Here is a 25,881-nt window from a genome sequence, read left to right on the forward strand (position 1 = left end):
ATCTTGTCAATGAGAAGATGAATGAGTCACTTCACTCCCTTCAGGACTCTAGGATAATCCTCCGCTCCCTGGACCTTAGCCCCAAAGAGGGAACACCCCAAACACAGCTCCAGGCCAAGCCATGTCCCCCCCCTGCCCCAGCACCTTTACGAACTGCCATGTAAACAACAGAGGGTTCACAGACAGAGCTCGCCGGCTTCTTCCACCTCAGCTGCCACTGCTGAAGCCCACCCACCAACTAGGGTTTCTTTTGATGGAAGGCTTGAGATAACTCTATCGTTGGGTAGCTCTATCGAGTCCCTCCCCTCCCTCAAACTTTTGGTGGTTGTCTCGCCCTCTTTGCACACCACTGGAGGGCAGGAACAACAGAGATGAGTGGGTGCTAGAGATAATCCACTTGGGCTACGGTATTGAGTTTCTTGCCCCGCTTCCCTGTCACAAGGAGATTCTCCACCAGCAGCTGAGTTCTCTCCACCAGGTGCTGCTCATGGAGCCTTGAGGCAAAGGGGTTCTACTCCCCAGTCTTCGTTGCTCCCAAGAAAAATGGATGTTGAAGGCCCATTCTCAATCTTCGACAGCAAGTCAAGACTCCGAATGGTTACGCTGGCATCAATAATCCTTCCCTTAGAAGAGGGTGCGTAGTTTGTTGCTCTCAGCATGAAAGATGCTTACTTTCTTGTGGACACGTATCAGCACGACATAAGGTCACTCGGGTTTCTGGTAGGGCAAGAACGCTGCCAGTTCAGAGTACTTCAGGACTAACCAGAGCACCGCGTGTCTTCACGAAGGTCTTCTCAGTGATGGCGGCCCAGATGAGACAAAACAGTTACACAGCCTTCCCATACCGGGATGAGTGGCTACTAACAGGCAAATCCAGTCAGGAGGTCAGTCCCCAATCATATTCTTAGACTCCCAGGAGGATGCCAGGAGAGCATGTAAACAAAGAAAAGTCCATTTCGCCTCCCACAAGAACAATAGACTTGATGGGGGCTACCCTAGTTTGGAGCTCACCAAGGGCCTGCCTGCCAGTGGAGAGAAACTCAACTTGATAAGAAAAGTCATGTTTAAACCATGAACTGCAGTCAAAGGCTGTCTTTCTCTATTAGGCCACAAGGCTTCATGTACTTGGGTCATGCCATTTTGCCAGGCTCCACTTGTTGTCTGCAGTCCTGTCTCTGATCTGACAACATGAACGTCAGGGTAACAGTTCTCATAGATTCATAGACTTTAAGGCCGGAAGGAACCATTATGGTCATCTAGGCTGACCTCGTGCACCTCACAGGCCACAGAACCTCACCCACCCACTCCTGTAACAGATCCATAATCTCTGGCTGAATTACTGTAAGTCCTCAAATCTTGATGTAAAGACTTCAAGTTACAGAGAGCCCACCCTTGACTCTAGGTCAAACCAGGAAGTGACCCATGCCCCATGCTAAAGAGGAAGGTGGAAAAACCTGCAGGATCTCTGCCAATCTGACCTGGGGGGAAATTCCTTCCCAAACCCAGATATGGCGATCAGTTAGACCCTGAATGTGTGGGCAAGACCCGCAAGCCAGACACCTGGGAAAGAATTCTCTGTAGTAACTCAGAGCCCTCCCCATCTGGTGTCCCATCTCTAGCCATTGGGGATATTTGCTAATAGCACTTAGAGCAGGGCCATATGCCATTGTAGGCAATCTCTTCCCCCCCTCCATGAACTTATCAAGCTCAGTCTTGTAACAAGTTAGGGTTTTTGCCCTTTGGGATGCTGTTCCAAAACTTCACTGCTCTGATGCCTAGAAGCCTGCCTTTAATTTCAAGCCTAAACTTATTGGCCTAAGTTCCAGCCAAGCTCAAGGCTTCTCTGGCCTGGTGGACAAGCCCAGAGCCAGTGCGTGAGGGAGTCCCTTTTGTTGCATTCACACCCGATGCGGAGCGCACATGGGCAATCACACCACACAGGGCACATGGACCCCTTGAGAAGCCAGAGTGCATATCGGTTGCCTATAGCTGAGAGCAGTCTGCCTAGCCTGCCATCCATTCCTCCCACTGATTCAATCCAGCCATGTCCCAATAACATCAGACAACATGATGACTATCTCCTATGTAAACAAACAAGGTGGAGAAAGATCCCTTCTTCTGTGTGTAGAGGCCATCAACTAATGGAACTGGTGTGTCAGGAGCTGCACAATGGTCTTGGTGACATACCTACCGGGGCACAGAATTCTTTGGAGGACAATCTCAGCAGACACGTCTCCACAGACCATGAATGGGACTTACACGATTCCAGCCTGAATGAGAGAGTCACCCAGTGGATAATACCATCCTGGGACCTGTGGGCATCCCAGACGAACAAGGAATTCATCCTATATCGCTCCAGGGCTGCTCTGGGCAAGGGCTGCAAGAGCAACACCCTTCTCCCACCTGAGATGCACCTTTCCTCCCCTCCCGCTATTACCAGAGGCACTGAGAGAGATATGTCACGACAAAGCTCAAATCATTCTCATTGCACCCAGTGGACCCCAGACAGCTTCCTTCTGCAAATGGCAGCCTGTCGTCCCATCAGCATCCACCCCTTCCCCAACCTGTTGACCCAGCGGAACAGCAAGATGTCCCGCAACCCAGACCCCTTCCACTTTACGGCCTGGTATTTGGATGGGCCTCAGACCTAGAATGTTCATGTTCGGAAAACATCCAATCTCTTCTTAATTGAAGCAGAAAAGAGTCCACTAGAAAATGCTGCCTGGCTAAATGGAGACATTTCTTCAATGGAACCATTTGACCTCCGGGTTGGTGGGTTTTCCTTCTATTCTTGACTACATCCTTCATCTCAAGATGTCGGGCCTATCCTTCAGCTCGCTGTGAGTCCACCTGCAGCAATTAGTGCCTTCCATTCTCCTGCTATTTGGTGTATAAAAATGGAACAACAGTCAGATTTCCAAGAGGACTCATTAGAGCCTTCCCGCTGGTTATGAAACCCACACCGCATTGGGACCACAGTCCTGTGCTTTCCAGGCTTACCAGACTTCCCTTTGAACCACTGGCCACTTGTTCCATGTCCTACCTCTCCATGAAGGTCACCTTCTGAGTCTCTGTCCCAGAAGGGTGAGCAAACTAGGAGCTCTTACGGCAGACCCGCCGTTCTCCAAATTTCATAAGAAGAGGGTTTCCCTTCGCCTCCATCTGAAATTCATCCCTAACATGAGTTCCACCTGGTGAATCAACCTGTTCGTTCACCAGTTTTCTTTCCTAAACCTTATGCTTCCGAGGAAGATGGGAGACTCCACTCTTGACATCAGACGAGCTTTGGCATTCCACCTGCAGGGAACAACAACACCAATTAGAAAACTGCTTTGGGTGTTTGTTGGTAAAGCAGAACGAACCTGGGGACAAACATCTGCTCAGAAACTCTCAAAGTGAATTGCTGGCTACTTCCTCCTTCACTACCAGTTGGCACATCGCCCTTCCCCAGATGGGGCAAATTCAGCGTCATCACTTCGAGATGTACCTATCTATGCTTCTGAAAGGCAGCCTCTTCTGCAGATGCAGCTGGTGGGACAGGGGTGTTACAGACATCAGGACCAACTCATCTTTGCACCCTTGTTACACAAGTGTGGAATACACATTGGGACCAGCACTCGAAGAAGAAATGGATGTTACTTACCTGTAACTAGGGGTTGTTCAAGAATGTGGTCCTTGTCTGTATTCCACTTGCCCTCTGCTGTGGATCTCATCTGATTTTGCAGTGAGGAACGAACTGGGGGGACATCGGTCAGCACTGCCCTTTATACCTTCGGATCGGAGCAAGACGAGCAGCTGCACGGGTGTGGACTCTGCTGGGAACAAATCTCCAGTTTCAGGAGCGTGGAGCCCACAGGCACCCAGATACAGAATACAGATTGGGGACCACGCGTCTCCAAGAACCTCCGGTTACAGATAAAGGAAAAATATAAAACCCAATCTAGAGTCTATATTTATTACCAAGTTCCCTCCAGTCTCTCACCCAATGGTCTGTCCATCCAGAGAGCTGGGGTCCACTTTGTAAGAGACACTCGTGCTGACCGAGTGTTGCTTCTTCTGTAATGGATGCCATCTTGTGCCCTGTCTTTTTCTCCTATACAGTCCCAGACTTTTGGTCTCTTCTCATAACCAAGGTGTTAAGTTAACTTCAGCTCAGCCCCGAGGGCCCCCTGTTCAGAGTCTTTCCTCAGGGTTCTTTTGTCTTTGTCGAGGCTCAGGTCTACGTCTGGTCCGGACTGGAAACACAGGGCTGGGCTGGGTTGAAAGATGCTGATTGTTTGCACTCATGATTTGAGGTGGCTGCGACCCACCCTGCCGCAGGTGCGGTGCCCCATTTCCAGCAATTTTGGAACATGCTACTCGACATTTTCCACCTTTACAGGAAATAGTTTATAAACATCCTGCAAGAACCACGATGATCAGCTAGTTCTTGGCTTTTGGCAGAGACCCCCCGTGACCCCTGCCCCCTGTTGGTGCAGTATTGAGAGGAGGGTCGGACATAGGTGTGTAATGTGTCTGCCTGCATGTGTGTGTCACACACACCTTGTTCCCCCGAACCCACCTCACCCCACTCCCCAATACACCTTAACCCACACCCTAGCCCAATTATAGCTCACTTCCCCCAACCGGAATGTGCCTTGCCCCAGTCCCCCAATACATCTCATTCAACTATCTACCCCCAATAAATGTCACCACACCCCGAATACACTTCGCTCCCCTCACTCCACACCTCCCCGCAAACACACCTCACTTCCCCCTCGTGCCCCACAAATGCTTCCTAATGTATCTTACTCCCCTCGGGCCCCAACCTCACTCCCCTGCAATCATACCTCGCTCCCCTCATGTTCCCTAACGCACCTCGCTCCCCGCAGGCCCTCACCTGACCCCACCCCAAGGCCTCCTGCCGCACCTCGCTCCCCCCAGACCACCCTGTCACACCTCTTCCCCCTCAGGCCCCCTGACACACCTTCCTCCCCTCAGGGCTCCACACCTCACTCCCCTCGCCTCCCAATGCACCTCGCTACCACCCAATGCCTCCATCTCCCTCCATCCCCACCTCCGAAACAAACCTCGCTCCCCTTATGCCCCACAATGCACCTTGTTCCCCTGAGACCCCGCACTCCCTTCACGCGCCCCCCACCCCTCCAAACACACCTCGTTCCCCACATGCTGTCAGCGATCCAGGTCTTAGGCGGTCAGGCCTAATGGTTGGAGTCTGAATGCCAGAGCCAAGGGTCAAGGCAGAGTTGGAGTCTGAGCCGAGGGTCGGAACGGGATTACCAGGAGTCAGGGAAGGCAGGAGCAGGGCTGGGACAGGATGGGAACAAGGCTGGATGCAGGGCAGGGTCTGGGCTGGAGTGGTGGAGGAGCAGAGCATGAGCAGGGTTTGGAGAGAGGAGCACAGGGAGGCAGAGAGACCATGGGCACGTGTGTTGAGTAGCCAGTGAGGAGCGGCTGCTGCTACATTTAAGAACCGGACTGCTGAATTCCTTAGCCAATCAGGCAGGATGGTCTGTCCAGCAGCCTAGTTGACTCGTTAGGGCATCAGAAGTACTGAGCAGGAGCAGAGGAGGGCCTTACTCCTGGCAGTACCACCCCCATCGAGGGTGCCCTCTAGGTACCAGCAGGACTGGTTTCTCAGGGTGGTCTCTGTGAAATGCCCACAATAGATCTGGGGCATGGATGTGATTTGCCAGTTCCCAGGACTGCTCATCTGGGCTGTTATCCGCCTGGCCCACCAACTACTGGAGCTTCCCTCTGACTAGTCAGGAGTCAAGAATTTGCCGAACTATATACTCATCATGCCCTTGGACTGTTATGAGGGCAGGGGGAGACCGAGGGCTGGAGTGATGTGGGGAGGGGTTCTCCCTGTATGGCTTCAGAGGGGAGACATGAAATACAGGGCAGATCTTCGGGGACTTGGGTAATTGCCATCTGAATGTTACTGGGATGATTCGTGCCTCAATCTTGAAAGGGCCCAGATACTGGTGGTCCAGTTTGGCTGCAGTGTGAGCAGATTTAAGATTGTGGGTGGACAGCCAGACTTTGTCTCCCATGGAAAGGTCAGGGACAGCTGGGCGGTCCCAATCAAAATGATGTTTATAGGCTTCCTTGTAAGTGCTATTTAAATTCCTGGTGTACCTGGTGGAGATGGGTAGCTAGATCTGTGACAGCTGGTACTGGAGAGTTCATGGGGACGTCCGGAAGACAGCAGAGGGTGAACACCATGGTTGGCAAAAAACGGGCTTTGCTGGGTAGAGGCATGTGTGGCATTATTGTAAGCAAACTCGGCACATGGGAGTTGTCATGATCATAGTTGAAGATGCAGAGCAGGTATTGGTAAAAAAAAATCTGGTTGACCTGCTCCGTTTGTCCATCAGTGGGTGGGTGGGCAGTTGAGAGGAGAGGCTCAATCTCCAGAAGTTTTAGAAACGCCCGCCAGAACTGGGAAATTAACTGAGAACCACAGTCTGACACGATACTTGATGGCCATCCACAGAGCTGAAAAATGTATTCTAGGCAGAGGTAGGGGGATGGCGCGACCGGGGGCAAAATGTGCCCTTTTGGTTAAGAGGTCAACCATGGCTAAGATCGTTGTATGTCCCTGGGAAGGCGGCAGCTCCACAATAAAGCCAGTGGAAATGGCAGCCTATGGTTGAGGTGGAATAGGCATGGACTGGAAAAGGCCAAGTGTTTTTAGCATGGGCACTTGATCTTAGGTAGCTCTTGTTTAAGCTGCGTAAGCCTGGGCACGAGAAACTCCTTGTGATTAGGCTCCAGGTTTTGAGGTGGCAGAAGTGCCCCGCAAGCGGTGCGTCATGACATGCCATTTCCAGACATAGCTATGGTCCTTGGGGTCCTCTTCCGTGTCTTGGAACCTGAACCTGGGGGCTGTCAGAATGGGGTGTCACCATTCTCCAGAGTTTGGAGGATCTGAGCAGTGACGGGGTCGTTGGGTAACAAGGTACGAATGGACTCCTTTGGGCTGTTGAAGTTGGATGCCTTTAGAATCGTAAAGTGCTCTTTGCAGGCACTTGGCCTTATGAGACAGGGCGCCAGCCTTCCCATTTCTTGCTCCTGGGTGGTAGGTGACTATGAAGTCAAACCAGGTGAAGAAGAGGGACTAGTGGATCTGTTGTTGGTTGAGCTGTCTGGCTGTTGGAAGATATTCCAGGTTCTTGTGATCTGTGAGCATTTGACAGGGACCCTGGCCCCCTCTAAAAGGTGCTGCCATTCCTCAAGTGCTGCCTTGATAGCTAAGAGTTCCTTATGCCAGTTATCATAATTCTTCTCTTGTGGGGCTATCCTGCGAGAGTAATTGGCACATGGTGAAGTCAACTGACAGGACCCACCAGTTGGGGCAGTACTGCACCCAGGGCGAAATTGGCTGCATCAGCCTTCACCCCGAATGGTTTAGCAGGATCTGGGTGAACCAAGATGAGTGCTGTAGTGAGCTACTCTTTTAGCTGATCAAAGGCAGTTTGGGCTTCCAAAAACCCTGGTGAACTGGACTCCTTTTGGCTGAAGGGCAGTCAGAGGAGCAACTAGGCTGGAAAATCCCTCCATGAACCACTGGTAGAAGTTACCGAAGCTTGGGAACTGTTGGACCCCACAGGTATCCTTCGGTGTGACCCCGTTGGCAACGGCCGCCTCCTTGCATGGGTGCATGGTTAATCTCTTGGGGGAGATATCGGATCCTGATCAAACTTGCATTTTTTGGGCTTCGCGTATAGATGGTGCTGGCAAAGTGCTAGGATGCTGCAGACTTGCTGATCATGAGAAGCCTGATCGGTAGAAAAGATGAGGATGTTGTCCAGATACTACCTATGATTACACAGCACAGTCAACCACCAAAACTTGCTTTCCAAAGTCTACAAAATAACACGACTGCAACCAAACACAGTCTCTTCTGGAGAGCAGATGTTTTTATGTAGAACTGTGCAAGAAACGGAGCCGCTAGAGACAACAATGAAATGGCCTCCCACAAGACAGTGTATCTAGCCCCAACCTTCTTCAATGTATATACCAGTGACCAGCCCATGCACAGCAATAGGAGGAGCTTTATATACTCCAATGATCTATGTATCACATCACAGGAGGACTTTTCCGCTGTCAAGAATGAACTAACATTTGGACTGAGCAACCTCACAATTTATTACAGTAAGAACCAGCTTCGTGCCAACCTGACCAAGACACAGGTGATGGCCTTTCACCTACGCCACCAAGAAGGCAAGTGGCAACTAAACATCACCTGGGGTGGAATCCCACAGGTTAATCATCCACACCCTGTCTGCCTTGGGGTGACATTGGACCGGACACTTTTTCCTTCCAAGGAGTTGAAAGGGAAAGTTAGCACCTTAACAACTTCCTCCAAAAGTTGGTTGCCTCTAAGTGGGGAGCCAATACAGTTATTTTGCGAACTAATGCTATCCCCTTGTGCTACTTCATAGCAGAGTATGCATGTACAGCGTGGGAACAATCTGTCCATGCTAAGGAATTAGACTCTGTTCTAAACAACAATTGTCCTGGAATAACAGGAGAAAGCCAACACCAAAGGACAACCTGTACTTACTGGCTGCCTTTGTACCACCTGATCTCAAGAGGAAGGCAGCAAGCCAGAGGAAAAGATCATGGAAGATCCAAGGCATCCATTATATGGTCACACAGGAGTAATCAAATGCCTTAAATCGCAAAAGCGTTTTATAACCAGTGTTGTACCTTTGGATATGACAGCTGGCAAGGCACAACTGAGGTTATGGAATACGTGCAGTTGGATGCACTGAAATAGATCTGGAACCCCAGGAGGACCTTCTCAGAGGGGCCAATATAGACCAGTCAACGTCGTGATGCCTGAACCACCTGTGTATGCAAACTGGCAGATCAAAGACTAATATGATCAAATGGGTCTACTCTAATGACACAAATATATGTGAGTGCAGTGAGGAGCAGACAGTGGAGCACCTGCTTGTTTGCCAATTCTTTGGGGAGACCTGTAAGAAGGAGGACCTCTCTGTAGTGATGGAAAGACCCATCACTTGTGCACAGTTCTAGAAAAAGATCTAGTGTGTGGCAAGCACACGAGGTGAAGAAGACAACGACTACATAGCGGTTTAACACCTCTCTGAAGATGTCATTTATGAAGTGCTGGAATGCTGCTGGGGCATTGCACAGACTAAACGGCATAACCCGGTACTCAAAGTGTCCACACTATGTATGGAAGGCAGTCTTCCACTCAACTCCCTTGCTAATCACCAAGCTATAGGCTGTGTGAAGCTCCAGCTAAGTGAAAACCTTTGTGGAGTGGAGTCTTTTGAAAAGCTCATTAAAGATAGGGTCAGGGTATTGATTTTTGAATCGTGACTCTGTTTACTGCCCAATAGTCAATATAGAGCCTTAGTGATCTGTCTTTTTTTTCTTTACAAAGAAAATTGGAGCCCCAGCTGGAGATGTGGTAGGATGGATTAACCCCTTTTGTAGATTTTTTTTCTTTCTTTTTCTGGAGGCAGTTATGGAGAGCCTGAAATTCTAGCTCCGAAAGGGCGTAGATGCAGCCAAAAGGGACTTCTGCTCCAGGCGGGAGATCGATGGGATAGTCCATAGCTGCAATCGGGTGGCAGAGTGTCCTTGTATTTAAGCGGTAACGCAGGGGCAGTGGACTGGACTTCAGAGGTTAACGAGACTTCCTGTTCAGACTTGGAATCTCGAGAAAGGCAGGCTGAACCCTGAAGGGTTCCCAGTCTCTGGTCACGTTGCCGGAGACAGAATTGTTGTCAAGGTGGGCAGCAGCATTGTATCCTGCCTGTCCTCCAACAAACACATGGGCCATGGGTAGTGAGCCAGGGCATGCCGAAAACTACTGGAAAGTGCGGTGTTTGGATAAGTTCAAACTGAAGGGTCTCTTGGTGAGTCACAACTGTCAAGGGGTTCGGTCTGGTGGGGAACCAGGCCTGATGAGAGGAGTGAGTCGTTGATAGACTTCAACAAGTCTGAAGCATCCTTGGGTTGAGGGGGGGATGTGATATATTCATGCAACGGTCCTGATCCATGAAGTTGCCTGAGGCACCCGAATCACCATCAGACAGATACTGGTGCTGGTGACTGATGAGAGGCAGGGAGTGCCACCCCAGCCTGGACCCACACATCAGGTACTGGGGTTTGGCCTTTCCTGACCAGGGTGCAGATTGGAGCTTAGGAGGGCAGCCCAACACAAAGTTCCTGCTCTTCCACAGTATAGGCATAGCCCCGGTGCCCGATGTCGCCTTTTCTCTGTGTTGGTGAGATGGGGCTGGACTTGGTCCGGCTGCATGGGAAGGTGCCCAAGGTTGGGCTGGAGATGCCAGGACAGGCAGGCATTGGCAAGCTGACATTTTTCTCTTGGTGGTGGTCCATCAGGCAGTTATCAACCTGGATACTGAGGTCAATCAAGGTGTCCGGAGTGGGTGGGGAGTCCACTCACACCAGCTTGTCTTTGATGTCACCCTTTTGGCCAAAGTGGAAATGATGATAATGCAGCGTGGCCTCGTTCCATGCAGTAGCCACTACCAAGCGGCGGGACACCACGGCATATTTAGCAACTGGCCAGCGTCCCTGCCGCGACCGCCAAAGGGCGGCCTCACGTGTATGCTCGTGACTAGGGTCATTGAAGATCACGGCCAGGAGTGGGCTTGCTTTCTGCAGCAGTGGGGATGCCCAGGTCAGAGCCTCCCCAGTCAGCGGGTTGATACTCAGCCCCACCCTGCATTGGTCAGTGGGGAACAACTATGGGCACAGAAGAAGTAGGAGCCAGTATTGATTTTTCCCCCCCTCCCAACCCCCGAAATGTTCCCTGAACACCATTAAACTTATGAGGCAGGGAAATCTTTGGCTCACATGGACCAAGGGGCAGAGTTGGGGGCAGTGCTGCCTGCTTGTGTCCATAGGACAGCGACCTGGACTGGCAGTGTGGGGTCAGCAAGGCACCCCATGTCTCCAGCAAGGGAATATTGGCTGGGAAAGGATCCATATGAGCCACTGGTCTGGACCTTTAGTCAGCCCAGTTCCCCTCTGTTTACTTTGGGCCGCTCAAACCATCAGCGGAGTGGGTGGTAGGCCATCAGGCCTAGTGGTTGCAGTTTCAATGCCAGAGTCGAGGGCTGAGCCGAGGGTCGGACCCGGATTGTCAGGAAAGGCGGGACCAGGGCTGGTTCTGAGGCTGGGACAGGATGGGACCAAGGCTGGGGCAGGGCGGGATCTGGCCTGGAACAGTGGAGGAGCAGAACAGAGGCAGGGCTTGGAGAGCCGAGGAGCCCAGTCCAGCAGGGGGTCTGTCCAGCAGCCTTGCTGGGGCGTCAGAAGTACCGAGCAGGTGCAGCTAAGGGCCTTACTCCTGGCAGTACCCCCGTTGCGCTGCGCCCCCCCCACGCATTGCACTCCCCTCGTGCCCCCACCACGCGCCCCCACACGCCGCACTCCCTTCATGCCCCTTCATGGCCCCCTCACGCACTTTGTGCCCCTCCCCGCCACATGCGCTCCTCACTCCTTCCGCTGTCCCTGGCTCTCTCCATGCCCTCCAATGGGCCTCGTTTCCCTGATGCCCCCCTCACACACCTCGCTCGCCGCACCGTGCGCCCCTCACACCCCCCCATGCGCCTCGCTCCCATCACGTCCCCCTCGCGCCCCCCCCACGCGCCTTGCCTCCCTCATACCCCTCCTCACGCCTCGCTCCCGTCACGTCCCCCTCGTGCCCCCCCCACGCGCCTTGCCTCCCTCATGCCCCTCCTCACGCCTCGCTCCCATCACGTCCCCCTCGTGCCCCCCTCACGTGCCTTGCCTCCCTCACGCCCCCCGACATACCTCGCTACCCCCTCACACCCCCCCACATGCCATGCGCCCCTCGCGGCCCCCTCGCGTCCCCCTCACACACCTCGCTCTGCGCGCCCCTCAGCCCCCCCAATGGGTCTCACTCCCATCACGTCCCCTTTGTGCCCCCCCGTGCACCTTGCCTCCCTCACGCCCCCCCAATGGGCCTCACTCCCATCACGTCCCCTTTGTGCCCCCCGTGTGCCTTGCCTCCCTCACGCCCCTCCTCACGCCTTGCTCCCATCACGTCCCCTTTGTGCCCCCCCGTGTGCCTTGCCTCCCTCACGCCCCTCCTCACGCCTTGCTCCCATCACATCCCCCTCGTGCCCCCCTCACACATCTTGTCTCCCTTACGCCCCCCTCACGTGCCATGCGCCCCGCGCCTCCCTCACGCCCCCCTCACACACCTTGCTGCCCCCCTCACACACCTCGCTGCCCCCTCACGCCACCGACATATCTCACCCCCTTGCACCCCCCCGTGCCATGCGCCCCTCGCCCCCTCGCGTCCCCCTCACCCACCTCGTCTCCCTTATACCCCCCCTCATGTGCCATTCGCGCCTCGCCTCCCTCATGCCCCCTTCACACACCTCGCTGCCCCCTTCACGCCCCCTGACATGCCTTGCCCCCCCCCCCATGTGCCATGTGCCCCTCACGTCCCCCTCACACACCTGGCTCCCCCGATGTGCCTTGCCCCCTCATGCGCCTCATCCCCCGACAAGCCGCGCTAGCCTCAAGGCCCCCAACGCACCTTGTTCTCCTCACGCCCCCCCAAATACACCTCGCTCCCCCTCCAGTTACACCTTGTTCCACCCGCACCTCGCACACCTCGCTACCCCCACCCCTCGCCGGCCCTTTCAGGCATGGAGATCACCCGCCATAAGTGACCAAAACCCCCGCCTCCGCCGTGCCCCATTGGGAACCGAAGTCGCTCGCCACGGGTGCCTGCCCCCTGGCTTAGCTGCCCCCGCCCTGCCCCGATCAGCCCTGTTGAGCATGGGGGTCATCCTCAAAAGGCACCCCCCCCACCTGCCCCAAGGAAATGGCCAACCCCCCCCCCCCCCCCGCTAAGCTGCCCTACCCCCGAGCCCCCTCCCCACTTAGCTGCCCCCACACCCAGCTCTACGGGGAAAGGGGGGAGGCTGAATCCGGGAGTGGGTCAGGGCTGCCTCCTCTTCCCAGCCCCCTCCTTTTGTCCCAGGGTCAGGGGAGGGGGATGGAGACAGGAACCCTCCCCCCCCCCCCCCCCGCGCGAAAATATCCAGCACCGTGGGGCCTTTTGGGGCAGGTGGGATGGGGGGCAGGTGCCACCCGTGGTTAAAGACATTAAATCTGTACAGCAAACCTTGTTCCCCCCACCCCCCACATCCTTCCCTTCCGCCTCCCCACCCCCTCCCTCTCTCTCTCTCTCCCCCCGCCCCTTCCCTCTCTCCCCTCTGTTCAACTCTCCAGCCGTCTGCCTGGCGGGCTGCAGCGAGGGGCACGGCTACTGCGAGCGGCCCGGGGAGTGCAAATGCCGGATCGGCTGGCAGGGGGGCCTGTGCGACGAGTGCGTCCGCTACCCGGGCTGCCTGCACGGCACCTGCAGCCAGCCCTGGCAGTGCAACTGCCGGGAGGGCTGGGGCGGCCTCTTCTGCAACCAGGACCTCAACTACTGCACCAACCACCGGCCCTGCCGGAACGGGGCCACCTGCACCAACACGGGCCAGGGCAGCTACACCTGCAGCTGCCGGGCCGGCTTCACGGGCGCCGGCTGCGAGATCGAGACCAACGAGTGCGACAGCAACCCCTGCAAGAGCGGCGGCAGCTGTGACGTCAGTATCCCCCCGCCCTTGCACCCCATCGCGACCCCCCCAGCCCCGCCCCGCAGCACCCCCCACCCCATCGCGACCCCCCCCAACCCCTGCAAGAGCGGCGGCAGCTGTGACGTCAGTATCCCCCCGCCCTTGCACCCCACTGCGACCCCCCAACCCCGCCCCGCAGCACCCCCTACCCCATCGCGACCCCCCCCCAACCCCTGCAAGAGCGGCGGCAGCTGTGACGTCAGTATCCCCCCGCCCTTGCACCCCACTGCGACCCCCCAACCCCGCCCCGCAGCACCCCCTACCCCATCGCGACCCCCCCAACCCCTGCAAGAGCGGCGGCAGCTGTGACGTCAGTATCCCCCCGCCCTTGCACCCCACTGCGACCCCCCAACCCCGCCCCGCAGCACCCCCTACCCCATCGCGACCCCCCCCCAACCCCTGCAAGAGCGGCGGCAGCTGTGACGTCAGTATCCCCCCGCCCTTGCACCCCACTGCGACCCCCCAACCCCGCCCCGCAGCACCCCCTACCCCATCGCGACCCCCCCAACCCCTGCAAGAGCGGCGGCAGCTGTGACGTCAGTATCCCCCCGCCCCCCCACTGCGACCCCCCCCAGCCCCGCCCCGCAGCACCCCCCACCCCATCGTGACCCCCCCAACCCCTGCAAGAGCGGCGGCAGCTGTGACGTCAGTATCCCCCCGCCCCCCCACTGTGACCCCCCCAGCCCCGCCCCGCAGCACCCCCTACCCCATCGCGACCCCCCCAACCCCTGCAAGAGCGGCGGCAGCTGTGACGTCAGTATCCCCCCGCCCCCCCACTGCGACCCCCCCCAGCCCCGCCCCGCAGCACCCCCCACCCCATCGTGACCCCCCCCAACCCCTGCAAGAGCGGCGGCAGCTGTGACGTCAGTATCCCCCCGCCCCCCCACTGTGACCCCCCCAGCCCCGCCCCGCAGCACCCCCCCCCATCGCGACCCCCACAACCCCTGCAAGAGCGGCGGCAGCTGTGACGTCAGTATCCCCCCGCCCCCCCACTGTGACCCCCCCAGCCCCGCCCCGCCCCGCCCCGCAGCACCCTCCACCCCATCACGACCCCCCCACCCCCTGCAAGAGCGGCGGCAGCTGTGACGTCAGTATCCCCCCGCCCTTGCACCCCACTGCGACCCCCCAACCCCGCCCCGCAGCACCCCCCACCCCATCGCGACCCCCCAACCTCTGCAAGAGCGGCGGCAGCTGTGACGTCAGTATCCCCCCACCCCCCCACTGCGACCCCCCCAGACCCGCAGCACCCCCCACCCCATCGCGACCCCCCCCAAACCCCTGCAAGAGCGGCGGCAGCTGTGACGTCAGTATCCCCCCGCCCCCCCACTGCGACCCCCCCCAGCCCCGCAGCACCCCCCCACCCCATCGCGACCCCCCCAAGCCCTGCAAGAGCGGCGGCAGCTGTGACGTCAGTATCCCCCTGCCCTTGCACCCCACTGCGATGCCCCTTGCCCGACAGCACCCCAACCCCATCGTGACCCCCCAAGCCCTGCAAGAGCGGCGGCAGCCCCACCATCACTATCCCCCCACCCTCACACCCCACTGCAGCCCCACCCCACAGCAACCCCAACCCCATAGCAACCCCCTTCCCCCAAGCCCTGCAAGAGCAGAGGAAGCTGTGACGTCCGTATCCCCCCGCCCCGCTCCGCTCCATGGCACCCCACCCTCATCGCTCTGTAGCCTCTGCACCCCACCGTAACCCCCCGGGACCCCTACCCTACCCCCCCCACCCTACTGTAACCCCCCCTAGACTCCACAGGGCCCCCAACCCCTTCAAGAATGAGGCGGCTGTGACATCGATATCTCCCCTCCCTTGCCCCACGGCATCCCCCCACTGCAACCTCCATTAACCCCCCCCCCCGGCTAAAATGGAGGCAGCCACAATGTCAGTATCACCCCCACAACCAGCGCCTCTGCACCCCCCCATTATCACCTCCCCCACCCCAACGTACCCCCAACTTGCCCCTCCCCCACTAGATCGGCAGCAGCTGCAACATCAGCCTCCCCCTTATCTCCCCCACCCATTACCAGCAGCGGCGGGGGGGAGGGGGTGTCCATGGCCGTGCACAGCAGAGGACCTGGGCGCTGGCTGCTGGGAGGGGTGGTGGGGATGATGAGCCTTAACCCCCCGCCCCTGCAATCTGGGAGGCAGCGGCCACATCCGTCTAGGGGGCTAGATCCCCCCCAGTGGGGGTCAGTGCTCCTTCCCCCAGCCCCGGGGTCTTTGCAGCCTGGATGCTATGGTGGTGGGCGAAGCCATCGATGTCTCCTTTCCATGTGCAGGGAGCTGGGTGAGGGGGTATCACTGCATCTGGGAAACACCCCTCCGGAAAGATCCGGGGCCGGGAGGGTGGGCTGGGGAGGGGTTGGCGGCTGTGAAAATGCCCCCTTCGTGCCCTGCAAAATGCCTCAGCTGTCCTGTAGGCCGTCTGTGCCCCCAGAGGAGCAGGGCCTTCCCATAACTGGGCCCCCCCGCAATGCAGCTGTCTCCAGTGGGTGCAGAGTTAACACAGAGGCAGGGTGGCCCAGTGATCAGAGCGCTGGCCTGGGAGAGGCAGGGGAGGGGGGGACAAGGGCGAGTTCCAGTCTGCACCCTGGCCATCACAGCCTGAGATCTGAAGCAGGGTGGAGGGGGGGGTCAAGGTGGCAGCTGGCCCAGCTGCACAGCAGAAGGCTCTCACGCCTGCAGAGTGAAGGCAGGTGCTGGGCAGAGGCAGAGTCAGGGATTCCCTTTCCTTCCCCTCTCCCGGTGCTGATCCTCGGCGGGGAACTAAAAATACCGAGTCAGTGCCTGCCGGGGAGGCAGTCCCCCAACTCCTACACCTGCACGGGGTCCGCTGTCCCTCGTGCAAACTAGAGCCAGACACGCACCAACCCCCTGTGCCCCCCGAGCGTCCTAGCATAGTATCATAGCATATCAGGGTTGGAAGGGACCTCAGGAGGTCATCGAGTCCAACCCCCTGCTCAAATCAGGACCGACCCCAACTAAATCATCTCAGCCAGAGCTTTGTCAAGCCGGGCCGTAAAAACCTCTAAGGAAGGAGATTCCCCCACCTCCCTAGGTAACCCGTTCCAGGGCTTCCCCACCCTCCTAGTGAAATAGTGTTTCCGAATATCCAACCTAGACCTCCCCCACTGCAACTTGAGACCACTGCTCCTTGTTCTGCGCCCCCCTGTGCTCGCAGAATTCCCAGAGCCGCTGCTCCCAGAAGAACACGCTGGCTTACTGGGTCCACACTCCCACAGCACCGCTTAACGCCCAGCACTTCGCTTTGTCGGTAGAGAAAGCCAGGATCCGTCCATCAAACAGAGATTCGAATGGCCGTGAGCCGAAACAGAGGAAACCAAGGGAATCTACGCGTGGATCCCAGGGTTACCTATAAAATCAAGTCCGAACTCGTATACTAGAGCCTGCCCTTGATACAAGATGCCCTCTTGTCTAATAAGTCCTGCTCCCCCCAAAGTCCTTCTCCCCATGTTTTTCAACCAGGATGGCTGAGCCCCTCCTTTTGTGAGATCAAGCCTGGAGGCAGCTTGTCTCCCCCGATGTTGTTTCATCTGTAAAACAGCCCCCTCTCCCCCCGCGCTGTTCATCTCTTCCTGTTAATTTTCTCCTGAAGTCCCTGCAAGCTCTTCATGAGCAAATACACCCTCGTTGTAAGATACCCCAAGTTCAGCCCAAGAGAGAGGTCTCTATCTCCTGTCTGGTGGAGCCAGTTTCTGGGTCTCCTACCTGTAATGACAAGGCTTTGAGACCAGGATTTCCAATCGATATACGGATCTCCTTACATAGTATCCCCACGTACATTTCACAAAGCTGATCACGGGCTGTGTGACGGATGCAGGCTTCAGTTGGAGACCTCACGGGACTCTCTTTGGTAATCTAGTCTGTAAATACCAGGCCTAAGGCACCCCTAGAACCTATGTGCACCCCTGGGCCCTCTGCCCACTGGCAGGTGGTACGCCTGGTAGTGCAGACCCAAGGGTGGATGTGGAGGGGTGTGTGCCAGGGAAGTCTCCTAGCAAGCACCTATTATTAGGGCCTCAATTCTGAGGCCCTGTCTTGGAGATTGCCCCCTACTGACCCATGTTCCCTGCATCACAGCGTCCCCTAGCACTGCGCTGGGGCATTGGGGTCAGCACTGACCACGAGGGGAGCGTTCCCCCTATTGAACTACCAGCCCAGCTTCCTGCTGTGCCCAGTTTCTCCAACCCCACGTGTTGTTTGAGATCATGGCTGCCTCTCTGAGCCTCTCAGAGGCAGCCTCACCAGACAGAGGCTGGAGGCTCGATTATTAGGCCCATAGGAACTGCCGGACCGGATCAGACCGGATCCCCATCTACTCCGATATCCCATCTTGAACAGCAGCCAGTCCCAACTGTATCAGACGAAGGTGCAAGACACACCCCCTACTGGGCAATGATGGGATAACCTGCCCAGAGGGGAAGTTGCTTCCTGATCTGGGTTAGGTAGAGACTGGAGTGTGCGGGTTTAGCTCCTTTCCAAAACACTTCTGTCACATCATTCTGGATAGGCCCATTTTCTGCACCAATATCCAACCCTTGAGTCTGAATCCTGCCCAGCTCTTGGCTTCAGTGATGACAATAATCATGAGGCAGTGAGTTCCGCAGGCCAGTGATGCTTTGTGTAATGATCTAGTCATCAGCTTTAAACATGCTGCCTTGCAGCTCTTGTGTTAGGAGCCAGGGTGAAGAGCAGCCCCCCGATCTACCATCTCCATCCTCTCTCTGAGTAAGTCTCCATTCTAAAGTACACCCCCCCCCCCCCGTCAGCCTTCTCAATCTCTCTTGTTCTTGGGTCCGTGCAGTGCCCATCCCAATGGGGTCCTGAGCAACGACAGATGCTCCCATAGGACACCTAATAGCAATACTATTGTACAGCATATGGCACAATGGGCTCTGGGCCAGGACTGGGTCCGGGGGTGTCGCTGCAACTAGGAAACACCCCTCCAAAAAGACTGTGGCCAGGAGCGTGGAATGAGGATTACCGTAACACACCTAATAAATATTAAGTAAAGATATAGACCTCTAATGCTCTCCCTGCCTATCTCTGAAAACCCTCTGTGTGTCATCGCTGTGTTCCATGGTGTGACCTGAATGGAACACAGTTAGCCCAAGCCAGAATGTCCTTATATAATACACACTCAAATATTTTCTGCTGTTTCCCATCTCATTCCTTTCATCACCTTAACCTTTTGCTTTTTCTGGCCACTGCTGCACATTTACTATTAGGTGTATTATGGGGGAATTAGAAGCCGCAATCAAGATGAGGGCCCTGTTGCGCTGGGCACTGCCCAGACACGGAGTGACCGAGATCGGGGCCCCGTCGCGCCAGGTGCTGCCCAGACAGAGTGAGAGCCAATCCCTGTCCTGAAGAGCACAGTTGAAATAGACAGGACAGAGAGAGTTAGAATTATTCTCCTGATTTTACAGAAGGGAAACTGAGGCACAGAGGAGTTATTGATTGGTAAGGGACCTCTTTGGTCGTCTGGTTTAGCCTCCTGCATCAACGCTGGCCACTGAGGACTGAGGCTAGATCTACACACAGATTTTGTCCCAGTGTGGACAATGCCAGTTAGGGGTATGGTTTTGTTTTTTTAACCTGATGTAGTTATTCTGCATCAACCCATAGTGTGGAGTATTTATAGTGGGATAAATGTGCCTTATACCAGTGTAGCTTATTCCCTTCCTGTTTGGGTACGAGCACCTTTATCCCACTATAACTGCATCCGCTCTGGGGGTTGTACAGCTTTAACAAGACTAAGTTATCTATTAGGTGTATTATGATAGCACCTAAGAGCCTCAATCATGGACCAAAAGCCTCACCCCATTATGCCAGGCACTGTACATTTTATTGCTATTAAGTGTATTATGGTAGCGCCTAGGTACCCCAGGCATGGAGCAGGACCCCACTGTGTCAGGTGCTGTACTTATGTATTGCTATTAGGTGTATTACGGTAGCCCCTAGGAGCCCCAGTCATGTACCAAGCCCTCACTGTGCCGGGGGCTGTATAAAGGCAGAGCAAGAAGCCAGCCACTGCCCCAAATTGCTGCCAAGCGAAGTACTTGGAGCAGGACAATTTTTTGTGCATTCACAAAGCTTTAAGACTCAGGTCCTCAAAGATACTGAGGTGCCTAATTCCTATGAGGGTTAGGAGTCTGCGTACCTCTGAGGACGTGGGCCTCAAGGAGTTGCCCAGGGGGTCTGCAGCCGAGCTGGGAATAGCGCGGTGACCACCCGAAGACATAGAAATTAGGTTGATGTCATGACGGTGCTCAGGGGCGTGTGAAATCCACCGCTCTGCCCACCTCACCCCCCTGCGCTGGAAGAATGCTTCCGTCAGGCTAGCGACGGCCGCTCGGGGAGGTGGTTTTCCTATCCCCTTCCCGTCGCTTTCAGCTGCGGCTGCTCCGAAGCTCTTCCAGGACAGCCCCCATAGCGTCGACAAGCCCCGAGCCCCAGCACTGCGTCTCCCCCAGAAGGCCAGCTTCCTTCTCCTGCCGAGGAGCCGGGATCTTCAGTGGTGTAATGTTCATAGCACCTGTCCGCATGAGCTCTCTGGATCCATTTGGTCCCCGTCCCCCCCCCGGCCTCCCCCGCTGGTTACACATTTAAATCTGTAACCTGCCGCTTCTTTCTCTCTCCCTCCCCCTGCCCCCAGGATCTGGAGAATGACTACAAGTGCACCTGCCCCCAGGGCTTCTACGGGAAGAACTGCGAGATCAGCGCCATGACCTGTGCCGACGGGCCCTGCTTCAACGGAGGCACCTGCGCCGAGAAGCCCACAGGCGGCTACACCTGCCACTGCCCTCTGGGCTACCACGGCTCCAACTGCGAGAAGAAGATTGACCGGTGCACCAATAACCCCTGTCTGAACAGTAAGGGCCACGCTGCTTTCTTCTCTGGGGGGGGCGGGTGAAGGCCGCACGCAGGCCTGGGCATGACTGGGGGGAACCTGTGTTTGCTGCGCTGTCCTGCTCTCTTCTCCTGAGCTTCTGGGCTGGCGGTGACAGAAAGCCATTGGGTGGGTCTCACCCCACTTAGCCAGGGCCCAGGGTGGGGTCTCACCCCACTTAGCCAGGGCCCAAGGCTTCACTGCAGCATGGCTTCCCCGGCAGCCCTGCTCTGAATGGGAAGTGGGCTGGAATCTCTACGCCATCCCCTGATGTTTCCCAAATCCCTGAATGGAGGGGAATAGATCCCCTGTATGCAGATCCCCAAGACACTAGAATATGCCTCTGCCCAAAGCAGATCGGGGGATCAATTCCCTGCTTTGCCATTGATCGGGGATTGGGGTTCAATTCCCTGCTTTGCCATTGATCTCCTGTGTGACGCTGAGAATGTCCCTTAGACTGTGCCTCAGTTTCCCCATCTGCAAAACAGGATAATAATCCTTCCATTGTCTATCTAGATTGTAAACTCTTAGGGCATGGCCTTCTCTATGTAGAGAACTATGCTGGGACAAGCCAGGCTTTGGATTTGAAATGTTAGCACTGTTCTGAAATAGCTTCCCATGTGGCTGCTCGCAATTAAGGAGACTGGGGCAAGGTTTAGGGCAGCAGTTTCTTGGCACCCCAAAGGATTGGGATGGGGGTGGGGGTTAGCCATCTCTCAGGCACACCCAGAGCAAGGGCCATCCTCCCTCAGTGGGCAGAGTGGGCAGAGTTCAGTGGATCTCCCCCAGGGTACACCTGGGGGTCTGCAGTGGTCTTCCGGGGTACGTCAACTCATCTAGAGATTGGCCCAGTTTTACAACAGGCCACGTAAAAAGCGTTGGTGAAGTCAGTACAAACGGCAATTTCATTCCGACCACATGAGAGAGCCAGCAGTTGTTCAGAAGCGTGGGCTGGGACACTTTTTGGTAATTTGATGTCTGATTTTTGCAAGCAAGTCGTTTTTAAGTGAGGTGTAATTTGGGGGTGTGCAAAACCAGGCAGACTCCTAAAAGGGATGCAGTAGTCTGGAAAGGTGGAGTGCGGTGCACCAAGGTGGCTGGGGTTTTCCTGAGAGTGCCCCTGGAAAAGGGAGGGAAATACTTTCTGCAAAAATTCAGAAAAGAAGCCCCCAAAAAGGACCGTTTTGGGGGGTGTTTCATTGTTATCTCCCCTTTTTCTTTGGAGGGAGCTCTGAAGCCCCACCCCCCCCCAGAATATCTCACACCTTGATAAATTGAAAGATCTGTTGATGAAAAATTACAACCAGTTTCTCCTGGTCCACCCCCTCCTTCCCGCCCACCTGATGTCTTTCCTGACACCTACATTAAGAGCTCTCTGGAGAGAGGACTGTATTTTGCGTGTCTGTACAGCACCTGACACAACTGGGGCCTGGTCCAGGGCTGGGGGTGGGCCTGCCTCAACACTACTCTAATACACCTAATAGCAACAAAAAAATGCACCGTGGTCTAAGGACTGAGTCTCCTAGCAGCTCCCGTAATACACTTAAATCACAATAAAAATGTACAGCACCTGGCACAATTGGGTCCTGGTCAATGACTGGGATGCCTAGGAGCTACATAATACACCTAATAGCAATAAAAATGTTCTATATCTGGCAGCATTGAGTCCTGGTCCATGACTGAAGCTCCAAGCTGCTACTGTAATACGTGTAATTACAATAGAAACATACAGCACCCAACACAATGGGCCATGACAGGCTCCTAGGTGCTACCGTAATACGCCTAATAGCCATAAAAATTTACAGCCCTTGGCACAATAGGGACCTCCTTGGCTGGGGCTCCTAAGTGCTCCCATCATAGAAGCAGCAGTCCTATGCCGCACGTTGGAGAGGAGTCGCTCAGTAGGTAATGTGGTCTAGTGGACAGAGCACTGGGACTGGGCCTCTGGAGACCTAGGTTCTAGTCCCACTTCTGCTGTTGCCTTGCTGCGTGTCCTTGGGCAAGTGCCTGTCCTCACTCTGTGCCTCAGTTTCCCCTCCCACACTTCAGAGACTCCAAGGCCGGAAGGCACCATTGTGATCATCTTTCACTGACCTCCTGTATAACCCAGGCCCTAGGACTGCCCTGAATTAGTTCTTAGAATCATAGACGATCAGGATTGGAAGAGGACCTCAGGAGGTTACCTCGTCCATCCCCCTGCTCAAAGCAGGACCACCCCAACTAAATCATCCCCGCCAGGGCTTTGTCAAGCCAGGGCTTAAAACCTCTAAGGATGGAGATTCCACTGCCTCCCTAGGAACCATTCCAGTGCTTCACCCCCGTCCCCCAGGTGAAATAGTTTTCCCTAATATCCAACCTAGACCTCCCCCACTGCAACTTGAGACCATGGCTCCTTGTTCTGTCTCTGCCAACGCTGAGAACAGTCGAGCTCCATCCTCTTTGGACCCCCTTCAGGTAGCTGAAGGCTGCTATCAAATCCCCCCTCACTCTTCTCTTCTGCAGACTAAACAAGCCCATTTCCCTCAGCCTCTCCTCATAAGTCATGTGTTCCAGGCCCCTGATGCTTTACGTTGCCCTCCGCTGGACTCTCTCCAGTTTGTCCACATCCTTTCTGTAGCGGGGGGGGCGCCCAAACTGAATGCAATACTCCAGATGTGGCCTCAGCAGTGCCAAACAGAGGGAAATAATCACTTCCCTCGATCGGCTGGCAATGCTCCTACTAATGCAGCCCAAAATGCCGTTAGCCTTCTTGGCAACAAGGGCACACTGCTGACTCATATCCAGCTTCTCGTCCACTGTAATGCCCAGGTCCTTTTCTGCAGAACTGCTGCCGAGCCATTCGGTCCCTAGTCTGTAGCGGGGCATGGGATTCTTCCGTCCTAAGTGCAGGACTCTGCGCTTGTTTCTTGCTGAACCTCATCAGATTTCTGGTTTTGAACTAGAGCAGATCTTCTAGGGGAAAAGAAAAATCCAGTCTTGATTGGTGTATTCGATCGTCAGCTCTTTGGGGCAGGGGCTGTCTCTCTGTCTGGGCAGCGCCCGGCACAATGCAGCCTGTAGCTGGTGCTGGAATTCTGCTGGTAGGTTGAAGTTGAACAGCCCCAGTTGGCAAGAATCATTCCAAAAGTTAGCACTAACCTTCCGAAAGGGGGATCTCAAAGAGGGCGAGGAAGCTCGTCAAAAAGGCCCTGAAGTCTAATGTGGCAAATGCTTAGACGGGAAGCTGCTTATACATACGGAGGAGAGTCCCAAGGGGCAAACAAGCTATACGTGAAAGAGACCCCCCCCTCCCCGGGAGCTGAGAGCCCACTCTGGGCTCTTCCTGACTCTGGCGTGACTGGGAGGTAAGGATCCAGCAAGCCAAATTGTGCCCTCGCTTGTTTACTCAGTCCAGGATCTCTCTGGAGGTGTGGCACAGAAGGATGGTGGTAAATGGCAAATGGGTCAGAGAAAAGCCATGAGAATGATCAGGTATCAGAGGGGTAGCCATGTTAGTCTGGATCTGTAAAAGCGGCAAAGAGTCCCTGTGGCACCTTATAGATTAACAGACGTATTGGAGCAGAAGCTTTTGTGGGTAAACACCCACTTCGTCAGATGCATGACATGTGTCAGGTGCCACAGGACTCTTTGCCAAGAATGATCAAGGGATTGGGAAGCCTTCTAGTGAGAGACTTAAAAGAACTCAATCTCTTTAGCTTAACAAAGAGAAGGTGACTTGACCTCAGCCTAGCCGTAACCACATGGCGAATAAGAATTTGATCCTGGGCTCTTCAGTCTGGCAGAGGAAGGTCAAACATGATCCAGTGGTTGGAAGCTGAAGCTAGACCAATTCAGGCTGGAAATGAAGTGTCAATTTTTAACTGAGAGAGTGATTAACCATGGGAACAACTTGCTGAGGGAGACGGCGGGGTCTTCCTTGCTGGCAATTTTTGAATCAAGGCTGGATTTTTGTTTTAAAAGACGGGCTCGAGTTCAAACAGGAATTAATTCAGTGACGTCCTATGGCCTGTGCTACACAGGGGAGCAAGATGATCACAATGGGCCCTTTTGGCCTTGGCATCTGAGGCCCTATGAATGAGAAGCACTGCGACAGAATTCTATCCCCTGGCATAAGGGGCATGGCTGGGGAGAAGCACAGCTGGCTGGGGATTCTCCCTGGGGGGGGGCGTGGCCAATGACTGTAAGTTACCGCAGCCTTGGAGCTGCTCTAACTTCTGCTGGGGATCAGCCAGCCCCAGGATCTGGAGCTGGGAGTGGGGGTTGTAAATAGAGCAGCATCCAGCCATTCTTCTCTTTTTCCTCCTGCACTGTGCTCAGATTCAGCCCTGTGTTAGGGCTCAGTGCCTTCAAATTCTGCTCTCACGTACACCCAGGCATTGCACAGGGGTAACCAGGAACAGCATTTGCTCCAGTGCTGGGAACAGAGCTAACCCTTCCTTTGATGGTGGTGATGAGACGCCGATTCAGGAGCTGGACTAGAATCCGGCTAATCCAGCAACCAGGAATGAGAAGTAGCAAAACCAGAGAGGTTGCTCTGGGGGCTCAGAAGGGACTGATCTGGGACCCAAGCAGTTACACCAGTGCCAATAAGGACCCAGTGTGAAATGCGCTGGATTTATAGCCCAAAGCAGGATCAGGCACCGTATCAGGCTCTACTAATAATCATTCCCCTTAGCTCTTTCCGTCAGCTGATCTCAAAGCACTTTATAAAGAAGGTTGGTATCATTATCCTCATTTTACAGATGGGGAAACTGAGGCACAGAGCAATTGCAAAAGGAACTGATTTGCCTGTCACCCAGCAAGCAGAGCTGGAACCAGAACACAAGTCTCTAGAGTCCCTAGGCCACACGACCATTTAACATTATAATTAGCCTTGCAGTAGCACCGAGGAGCCCCAGTCATGATCCTGGCCCCTATTGTGCTAAGCACTGTACATTTTGATTGCTATTAGGTATATTACTGGAATGCCTAGGGCCGCCCCCTCCCGGTCATAGCCCAGGGCACCATTGTGCCAGGTGCTGTATATTTTTGCTGCTGTTGGGTGTATTACGGTAATGGCTAGGTGTCCCAGGACCCCATTGTGCCAGGCGCTTTACAGACATGGAACAAAACACAGTCTCTGCCCTTAATCACATCCTGCCCTGCGGTGAGCTGGGATCACAGTAACAATTACCTTTGTGTCTCCAGCTCCCTGTCACTTGTGTGGCTGGGGGAGCCAATGCCAGGAGAGATTTTTCTTGTTGCTCCTGGGGGTGCCGTCCGGCTGTGACCTGTGGATCCCAGGG

At 55.3% G+C, this 25,881-nt stretch overlaps 1 protein-coding gene across 1 annotated transcript in view; it reads left to right on the forward strand.

The window, feature by feature from the left end:
- The window catches only part of DLL3 (delta like canonical Notch ligand 3), a 125,757-nt gene that overhangs the window by 41,132 nt on the left and 58,744 nt on the right, over positions 1-25,881 (forward strand). The window contains exons 5-6 of the mRNA XM_077840542.1: positions 13,288-13,649; positions 20,363-20,579. Of these exons, the coding sequence (XP_077696668.1) occupies positions 13,288-13,649; positions 20,363-20,579 (579 nt within the window). The remainder of the gene's footprint in view (positions 1-13,287; positions 13,650-20,362; positions 20,580-25,881) is intronic.

The sequence above is a fragment of the Eretmochelys imbricata genome, chromosome 23 (genome assembly GCF_965152235.1).
Source record: "Eretmochelys imbricata isolate rEreImb1 chromosome 23, rEreImb1.hap1, whole genome shotgun sequence".
NCBI classification, from domain to species: Eukaryota; Metazoa; Chordata; order Testudines; family Cheloniidae; genus Eretmochelys; species Eretmochelys imbricata.